This window comes from Gossypium hirsutum, chromosome D04 (assembly GCF_007990345.1).
Source record: "Gossypium hirsutum isolate 1008001.06 chromosome D04, Gossypium_hirsutum_v2.1, whole genome shotgun sequence".
NCBI lineage: Eukaryota > Viridiplantae > Streptophyta > Magnoliopsida > Malvales > Malvaceae > Gossypium > Gossypium hirsutum.
The window spans coordinates 50,837,128-50,847,563 of record NC_053440.1 but is presented as its reverse complement, the minus strand read 5'-3'; the positions used below and the strand labels follow the sequence as shown (position 1 = coordinate 50,847,563).

Here is a 10,436-nt window from a genome sequence, read left to right as displayed (position 1 = left end):
TTTTTTTATTAAGTACATTGAAGGAAGATATTTCATGGAATTAAGAAGGAACATTAATGCTGGAGTGAAAAATACAGAAAATGATTTGTAGATAAGAAGTCAATTAGGTTGGAAAACTGGAGATGCGACTAATGAGCCACGTGTGTTAATTTGGTTAAAAATAAATTAAGAGGGGGTTCAAAAAAATTTTGATTTTTGTGCTAAGCATTTGCACTTGTCATACAATAAAAAAGGAGTTAAATGCGCATACACAAAAAGGAATAATAAAGCTTACATCACCAATTTACCATCCTCCACCTTCTCCCCTCGTATATAAATCCCCCCTCTCTCACCCCTTCCTTTCAACCCCTCATGAGCAAAAGCCTCTAAGCTAGAGAGTGTGTGTGAGAAAATAGCAGCTAGGGTTCCTCTCTCCCTCTCAAAAAAACAAAACAAAAGAGAGATGGCAGTAATGGCGGATCACCATTCCCTGGCTGTTGTTTTTGGTATATTAGGTAATATACTACTAGGATGCTCACAAGCTAGCTTCCTTTTTTCTTCCTCCTTCTCTTTCATTTCATAACTCTTTGCATATTGGAGTGATGGTCATACAGAGACAGTTTCAGGGTTCCCTTGTGTTGCAAGTTATTTCAGTTTCATATTACACGCTAGGGTCTGGTTTAGGTTCTTCATTATTTTGGTTTGGTACATATATTAAACAAGTGTCTTTGTTAGAAGTGGCTCCAATTTTTATTACCTAATAGTACATTGATTAATGCTTGGTTATTTGTAGTTTTTCTGTTTAACAAAAAAGTAGAATAAATTATTTCGCTTTAAAAAATTTAGTGTTGTCACCTAAATGATATTGATCCACCTCCCCCAACCATACAGTACCTATGTATATGCATGAATGCTTCTTTACAAGATTTTTAATTTTCTTTTAAAGTTGAACAGTGAATTAAAAAACTTTATAAATAACCAATGAAGTTGTTTTCAATTGATTGCAGGTAACATCATCTCAGTCCTCGTATTTCTGGCACCAGTGTAAGCATCAATGGCTCTTAAATGACCGATATATATCAAGGGTGACGAATAATAACGTGAATAACCCTTTCTTATTAATATGAATAATAATTGCAGGCCAACATTCTGTCGGATTTACAAAAAGAAATCGACTGAGAGTTTCCAGTCACTGCCATATCAGGTTGCATTGTTCAGTTGCATGCTATGGCTGTATTACGCGTTGATTAAAAAGGGTGCTTTCCTTCTGATCACCATCAACGCTTTTGGATGTGTTGTTGAGACTATTTACATATCTATGTTCTTGGCTTATGCTTCAAAGAATAGCAGGGTGAGTACTTCTCTCTCTCTCTATATTAAATCTTAAAATAATTATTCACATGGTATTCACGTATGGAAATTGGCAGATGTCGGCTATGAAACTTTTTATATCAATGAACCTGGGGCTCTTCTCTTTCATTCTCATCCTCACACACTTTCTGCTGAAAAGCTCGATTCGCGTCCAAGTTCTTGGCTGGATTTGTGTTGCCATCTCTGTATCCGTCTTTGCAGCACCCTTAAACATTATGGTGAGTATCCCGTTTTCTAATTGCGGATTAATTAACTAGTTAAGTTTCTTTAATTTCTAATTATGTTCTCCATGCAGGCACGAGTTATACGAACAAAGAGCGTTGAGTTCATGCCTTTCACCTTATCATTTTTCCTCACATTGAGTGCAGTAATGTGGTTTGCTTATGGACTATTTATTAAGGACCTCTGTGTAGCTGTAAGTTCAATATTGTGGGACACCATTTATTTATTATTTCGCCCTTCACTTTCACTTGAAGCCACAAATAGATTGATTCTTTTTTGTTGTTGTTTGTGATTTGATTTGACAGCTCCCTAACGTACTAGGCTTCATCTTGGGGATGCTCCAGATGCTTCTCTACGCCATTTACAGACACAGTGAAAAGGTTAACATAGAGGAAAAGAAGCTACCAGCTGAACAAATGAAAAGCATCAATGTCGTCCTTACCACATTAGGTGCCTCTGAAGTTCACCCCGTAGTTTTGGATATTCACACTGATGATACAAAGGAAGAAGATAATAAAAACAATGAACCCACAGGGGAGCCTGATAAACAAACTGATGTGAAAATGGAAGACTCGAATGAAAGTCCAGTCTGAATCGACACAACACAAGAGTTCTATGATTTGTTGAGAAATTAAGATCCAGCTCTGATATGCCATGGATGCCTGGCCTGAAACCCCACCACCATACACCTCCTGAGCCTTTGTGCAAAGGAAGAAACGAGCCAGGACCTAGTAAAAGAACATGACTACATATATAATATGTTATAGATGAATAATATTGTATTTCAGTTTTTAACCATGTTGAATAATCATGTACGTCATTGATCCAGGAAATGTAGTTTATTTATTTTGAAATACAACAATGACTCCTTTTCCCCAGTTTTTAGCTCATAAAAATTGACGTCCATATGTATAGCAAGCAAGCTAGGTATAGCTGTGTGTGGCTCGAATCACTAATTTATAACAAGACACAGCTGGATGCAATAAGGTATGTATGCATATGGGGTTAGGAAGGGAGGAGGACGGACCCCATATATTGTTTCATTAAGAAACGTAAGATGGGGAAACATCTTTTCCTTTTTCCAGTTGGCTGGTTTGAAGAAATATGATTTTGTTGGCAGATTTTTGTGATGCTCCCTCTCTCTCTCTCTCTCCCTTACGTGTTCCAAACAGCATCTCCATATTCATAAATTCATGTATTTTTATTTTCCATTTCACATTTAACCAATCATACATATTTGTAATTTCGAAATCTTACAATGTAATATTTTAATTTTTGTCATAAACTCAATAAAGCATTAGTCAATATCATGTTGAACATTATTTCAAACTGCTCTAAACGCCTATTTATAAGACTTGAGCCTAGACATCTATGATGGATGTTGCTCATAGTAATGAGCATTTTTATCGCACCATAATTGGTTTTTTAGCTTCCTTTATTTATATTTTCTCTAATTTAGTTGTTTTACTATTTTTTATTTAGTAATTGAAGTTGAATTGATGTTACTAATTAAATTTTTTTGTTAAATTAGATTATATGTATTTCTAAAATAAAATACTTACTCATGCGGCTAGTATTTCACCTATGGAAGGTCAATAAGCAAATAAAAAAGTAGGTTTCTAGTTTGAATCTAGGGTTATAAGGTTTTTTTTCTGGCTTTATTTAAGAGAAGTTGGGTGAAAATTGAAATTTTACTTTTACTTTACAGTTTTTATATAATTTTAAATTGATGATATGAGTAATTTTTTAATATTAAAAATGCCACATAATTCAATTTGACCACGGTTTTTTGATTGTTTTATCAATTGAACTTTAATTGTTAAATCAAAAGAGTAAAGAGACTAAATCTCAAATACACAAACAGTATAAGGACCAAGAGTATCATTTGTTTATTTATTTGGTAAATAAAGAGAAAACAAAAGGTAAGCCACAACAACACCATATTGAGCGTAGCTACTCCTTGCCAGTCATCATGAGCTAGTTAAAGCAAGGTTTGCCATAACATTTGCTACCTTGTTCTTTTCCCTATACACATGCGTGGCTTTGATTTCCCAACTCCATTTTATCATATTGTTAATGTCTCTCGACATCGTATTGGAGTAGGTTGCTAGCTCATCTTTCACTAGATGAACAACCACAAGACTATCCATTTCGATAATAGCATTAGTTGTACGTAGCTACCAAGCTTGTATTAGACTTTCTGTGCACCCTAAAGTTTAGTTTCAATAATTAAGAAAATACTAATATGATGACCAAAACCCGCCAACCATGTACCATTATTGTTAAAAAATATGAAACTGATAATTTGGTGCCAAGAGAGTGCCCACTCTCTGGCAACCAAAAATGTGCGAAGATAGTTTCGATATTTGAAGAGTTGGCAATTTATTGAATGACTTATATAGGCTATGATGAGTATTTGGATGATATCTAGCCCATTATGGAAGATCATATCACTTGGGGAATCATATATTAGAAATTGGATTAGATCGATCACCCAAGTCAATCCTTTGGATCGTGGACATTGGATTGGATTGAAACTTTATCTGCTGAGCTGCCAAGAGTCCATATTTACTTTAATTATTAGTATTATAATGTATCTAACTTATCTTATTGTTGTATTAGAAGGATTGAGATAGACTTTCATGTGTAAGCAAGTCTCGAAATAGTTTTTATATCGAGAGACTATACTTGTATAGGTGAATATATAAAGAGAATTAAGCACCTAATATATTTTTGTGAGGAATATTATTGCATGACTGCATTTTGATAGTAAAACCTTGGGGTTGTAGTTTTACTTGTTGAGCTCACAAGGGGTGAATTTAATGGCGCAAGTATTGAGTTTTCAAAGTACAAAGGTGAGAAAAATTATCACGGGGTGTGATAGGTTAGGATCACTTGTTGTTATTGTTGAATAGAGTGGATATTTCTCACTTAGCTAGGCTCCACAGACCTAAAAAAACTGAACTGCAAAAACAACATTCTTATGTTCTGTGTGTTTTCTGTTATTCATATTTGGTAGTGAAGCAATGGCCACTATCTTGTCACTCTTTCACTAGCGTGGCTTATTTCTTAGCAATTGTGTAACAGCCTGTTTTCATTGGTATCGGAAGTAGTGGTTTCGGAACCACAATTCTGATGAGTGAGTTATATTTTTAATGTTTATTTAAAGTTTATGGAATTATATTAAGGTCGTATTAAAGTTTCGTTAAGAAATTTTGAAGTTTAAATGGTTAATTAGGTAAAAAAGGACTAAATCGTAAAGGTTGCAAAAGTGGGTTTCTATTAGTTAAAAGGGCTAATTGGATATGGAAAGGAAATCTAAGAAACTTAGATAGTAAATATATCATGTTACAAGTTAGTGGATGTTTATGGATAGGTTTTAATGAAATTTTAATAGTTTTTAAAAGACAAATTAGTAATTATGAAAATAAATAACATAAACTAATCAAATAAAACAAAAGTAGCAATCTTCAACCTTTATTTTTCTTGTTTTCAACCAAAAAACATAGCAAAGGAGGAGCTAGGTTCGGCCAAGGCTTATTTCACATGCATGGTATGTAATTTTTGCCCGTTTTTATTTATTTTTATGTTTTTAAGCTCATTTTAGCTTAGTCTAGCTAACCTGACAGTTAATTTGCAAAAATATTAAACGTTGATGGACTTTCCATGGTTGTTTTTTTAATATGCTTTGAATTTATTTGATAGATTATTAATCTTGGTTGTTAAACAAACTTGTTTTGTTAAGTGATTTTTGATGAATTTTGAAATAGGGATTAAATTGTTGAAAGTGTAAATCCATGGGTTTTATTGTGAACTGTTGGCAATCATGGGTTGTTCCAAGGTCCTTTGTAGCATTGGTTAATATGGATTTAGGTTAAAATGATTAATATTCAAGTTATGAGCTTAAGGACTAAATTATGAAAAGTTAAAATATTAGAGGTAATTTTATAGTTTTACATAAATATGCATTATTGATTGAATTGAATACTTGAAGTACTTAATTAAATGAAATTATCTATTTAGATTAAGATAAATAACAACTAGATTTAAATCGAGGAAAGACGAAAGTTTCGGATTAGTTTTCAACTCTACTTCTATGACTATAGTTATCGAGGTAAGTTCATATAGATTATGGTCTTATTAATGATAGTTTGATTTGATTATTGGTTATATTGTGTTAGTTATAAATTGACTTGAAAATACATGTATATTGATGCTTTAAGTAATTGACGAATAACGTATCCCATTTGAACCTTAAGAATTCTTAAGATATGAATGACATGTCATTAGGGATTTCATGTTTCGGGTGCTAGTCTTGAATGTCCTACCGATGGCTGAGGTCTTACATTTGTTGCGGGTTCTTCACAGCTTGTGTGAGCAGCATCGTGTAGCTAACATTCTGACCCACAGCTTGTGTGAGCACTATTGAAAAGGAAATGTTACGGTTATATGGAAAGACACATTATGTGTGAGCATTCCCGAGTATCCAATGTGATTTTAAATGGTTCAACGGGTAAGTAAAGGAAATGACATGGTATGTATACAATTGAAATGGTTCATGATCTTATGAAAAGGTTGATGAGTTAAATGATGTGTATATGAAATCTACTTATGATATGATAGAACTCACATGTATCGTGGATGAACTTACTAAGCTTATAGTCTTTGTAATGGTATTATGCTTATTCTATTAATTGTGCTAAAGAAATGGTAAGTTATGTTTGAGTTTATACGAGTTTACTAAGCACTAGTTGCTTACATAATTACTTTCCTTTGTTTCGTAGATTATCAGAAGCATGTTCGGTTGGAAGCTTGCCGGAGATCTATCACACTATCCAATAACCAATTCAGTAGTTTTTGAGTATTTTGGCCAAGGTTATAAATGACATGTATAGGACCTTTTTGTAATGGTAGTTCTTAAATATGTAATGGTCAATTTGGTATGTGTTTGCTTTTAATGTTCATGTTTGGTTGATGGACTTTAATGCCTTGATAAGTTAGGCCATTTTGGCCATTTTTAGTCACGTGTAATCTATGATCCTTTTAGTATGTCTATGATGGTATGTGAATGGCTATATTTGATGTCATTTGGCAATTAAATGAACTAGGTTTTGTGCTTGAAATGTGGCTATAATGCTTTGATTTGATTAATGATGTTTTGGTATAAATGTGGTGTATTTGAATGACATATTAATTAGAAGAAATAGGATGTTTGAAATATGTATGAGTGTTTGAATGATTCTTAGGTCTATTGAAGGTGTGCACAAATGGGATGGTTGATTAGGTTTGTTTTGGCTTTGAAATGGCATGTTTTTAGGGTCAAAATATGGATCACACAGCCTGGGACATGGGTTGCGACATGACCATGTGTCACAAGTCAGAGAGTTACACCATATAGCACATGGCCTGCGACACGGTCGTGTGAGCCAACTCAGTGAGTTACACGGGTTGAGACACGGGTTAGGACACAGGCGTGTGTCCCTTTATTCGATTGTTACACGGCCTGAGTTATGTCACACGGCCGTGTGACCCTTTTTTTCAAATTTTGTAACTTTTTCCCAAATGTTTTGATTTGTTACAAATTAGTCTCGAATTGTGTCTAAATTATTTTTAGGGCCTCGAAGGCTTCATTTAGGGCCCAAATGCATATGTTTGATTGGTTTTTAATGAGGTTTATTTAATTAATGTTGAATGATTTTATAGAGATTATTTGATGTTAAACGTTGTTTTGATTGTTCGATAATGCTCCCTAATCCAGTGACAGAGACGGGTTAGGGGTGTTACATTTAGTGGTATCAGAGTAAGGTTTAGTCGGTTCTTGGACTAAACATAGCATGTATGGAGTTTAGAAATACATGCCATTATATAATCTGTGATAGTGTGATATCTCCTGACTCAAATTGAATTATGTTTTTATATAGATAAAAGATGTCATCTAACCAAGCTGATTCCGATGAGGTTGAAAGTAATGCGCTAGCCTCCGTTCATGGATCAGCTAGTAGTGGACCCATAGCTGAGGGCTGGAGAAGTGAGGCGAAAGAAGCCTTCTTTCAAATGATGTCTATGTGGTTTTCTAAATTCGTTAGAACGAACCCTATAGCTTAACGACTTCCACCCCCTCCCGTACCTTGACCTGTCCCCACTATTCTTCAAGGTTTAGAATTGGTACGAATGAATAGACCTCTAGTGGATAAAATTTGTAAGTATGAGGCTAAAGAGTTTAGAAATGCTACAGAAGATGATCCAGAAAGGTTGAGTTCTGGATAGAGAATATTATCAGAGTTTTCAATGAACTATCTTGCTCACCTTCTGATAGTTTGAAATGTGTGATACCGTTGTTAAAAGACTCAGTGTATCAGTGGTGGAATACCTTGATTGCGGTGGTACCAAAAGATCGTGTTAATTAGGATTTCTTTCAAACCGAATTTAAAAAGAAATACATTAGTCAGAGATACCTTGATAAGAAAAGAACAGAGTTTTTAGAGCTAAAGTAAGGTTGTAGGTCTGTTGCAGAATATGAAAGAGAATTCGTGCAACTTAGCAAATATGCTCGGGAATGTATACCAACAGAAACTATTATGTGTACTCAGTTTGAATATGGTTTAAATGAAGGTATCAAACTGTTATAGGGATTTTGGAATTGAAATAATTCGCGGTATTGGTAGATCGAGCACATAAAGCTGAAGAACTTAGTAAAGCTAAAAGAAAGGAAGATTTTGAAAATCGTGACGCTGGTAAATGACCTATGGGAAAATCATTTTCATCTTAATAGAAGAAATCAAAGGAATTTCACAATCGTACTTTAGCTTCAGTAGGATTCTTGGGAAGAGATAAAGGGAAGCAACATGCAAGTTCGAGACCTTAGGCTACTTCTGTAACGAGTGTTCGAAATAATAAACCTGAATGTCAACAGAGCAACAGACGACAATTCAGAGAGTGCAGATTGAAAGATGGATCATGTTTTAAATGTGGTTCTTATGATCATTTTCTTCGAGACTGTCCGGAAAGATCTGATAGAGAGAAAACCCAAAACACCCGTTCAAATAACACTGCTGCAAGAGAAAGGCTATCCAGAAACAATGGTAATGCGAGAAATAGTCAAAGTGGAACGAATGATTCTACAGTTAGATCTGAGGCTCAAGCACCAGCTAGGGCTTATGCAATTTGAACTCGTGAGGAAGCTTCAGCACCTAATGTAATTACCGGTACATTTTCTATCTTTGATACTAATGTTAATGCTTTGATTGACCCAGGGTCAACGCACTAATTTATATGCACAATTTTAGTGTCGGATAAGAAAATACCTTTTGAGTCAACTGAATTTTTTTATCAAAGTAACGAATCCTTTAAGTCAGTATGTGTTAGTTGATAAAGTTTGTAGAAACTATCCTTTGATTATTGCGATTGCAACTTTCCGGCTTATTTAATGCTATTACTATTTGATGAGTTTGATGTGATTTTTGGTATAGATTGGTTGACTCTTCATTATGTTGTTGTGAATTGTAGACGAAAGTAAATTTTTTTGAAATGTCAGAATGGTGAAATAGTTTAGGTTGAATCTGATAGATTTGATAGTACAGCTAATATTATTTCAGCTATGTCAGCTCAGAAATATGTCAGAAAGGGTTGTTGTAACACCCCTAACTCGTCTCCATCGTCGGATTAGGGTTACGAAGCATTACTGATCAATCAGAAATCATTTAACATCATAACATTAAATAAATTAATCTCATCCAAAATCATATCAAGCATATGCATTTTGTCCCTAAATCGAGCCTTCGAATCCCTAAAAATAGCTTAGAAGCAATTTGGGACTAAATCGAAACAAAACAGAAGTTTTAAGAAAAAGTTGGAAAAATTGAAAAAAAGGGTCACACAGCCATGTGGCCAGGCTGTGTAACATTTGAATAAAAGGGCACACGACCGTGTCTCAACCCGTGTCCTCACCCGTGTAACTTTCTAAGTTGCCACACACGGCCGTGTGCTAGGCCGTGTAACTCACTGACTTGAAACATTAAAATTTTACAAATGACACATGGCCATGTCGCCAGGCCGTGTGTGTCACATGACCTTGTGACAGCTCGTGATTCAGACCATGTGAACCAAAAAATTTACCTAAAAGCAAGCTATTTCAAGTCCAATTAATGCCTAACCATTCATACCATGTAGACACATATTCAAGGGATTTAAACATCATTCAAACACACATAAACATGCCATTTCAAACACCCTTATTCATCTAACCAATATGTCATTCAAAGGCACCACAATTGTATCGAAACATCATTTACCAAAACAAGTCAAAATCGCCATAGTTCAAGCATAAAAACCATAATTCAATTATCTACCACATGATACCACAATTGACCATTTTCATGCCATCACAAACATACCGAAAGGGCCTTATATACAAACACTTAAAAGTCACCAAAATGACATAACTTGGTGAGGTTTTAAGGTTCATCAAACCAAATATATACTTCAAAGAATATAAATACCAAACCACCATTAACACTGTCATAAAATACCGTTACAAAATATCCTATACATGTTATTATTAACCTTGGCCAAAATACTCAAAAACTACCGAAATGGTTGTTGGATAGTGTGATAGGTCTCCGATGAGCTTCCAACCAATCGAGCTTCCAACCAATCGAGCTTTCGATAATCTATAAGACAAAGGAAAGTAATTACATAAGTAACGAGTGCTTAATAAGCTCGTATAAACTTAAACATAACTTACCATTTCATTAATACAATTCATAGATTAAGCATAAATCATTACCAATGCCATAAGCTTAGTATAAGCCTATACAACATCATCAAACTCACAAGTTAGTACACTTGTCCATGATAAAAATGAA

At 34.4% G+C, this 10,436-nt stretch overlaps 1 protein-coding gene across 1 annotated transcript; it reads left to right on the top strand.

Annotated features, from left to right (window-relative positions):
- Positions 1-328: 328 nt before the first annotated feature.
- Positions 329-2,450, top strand: LOC121215921 (bidirectional sugar transporter SWEET15). The gene is made up of 6 exons (XM_041090798.1): positions 329-494; positions 987-1,023; positions 1,120-1,330; positions 1,407-1,568; positions 1,646-1,765; positions 1,878-2,450. Exons 1-6 carry the CDS (start codon positions 443-445, stop codon positions 2,163-2,165), a joined length of 870 nt encoding a protein of 289 aa, XP_040946732.1. The 5' UTR covers positions 329-442; the 3' UTR covers positions 2,166-2,450.
- Positions 2,451-10,436: the final 7,986 nt, after the last annotated feature.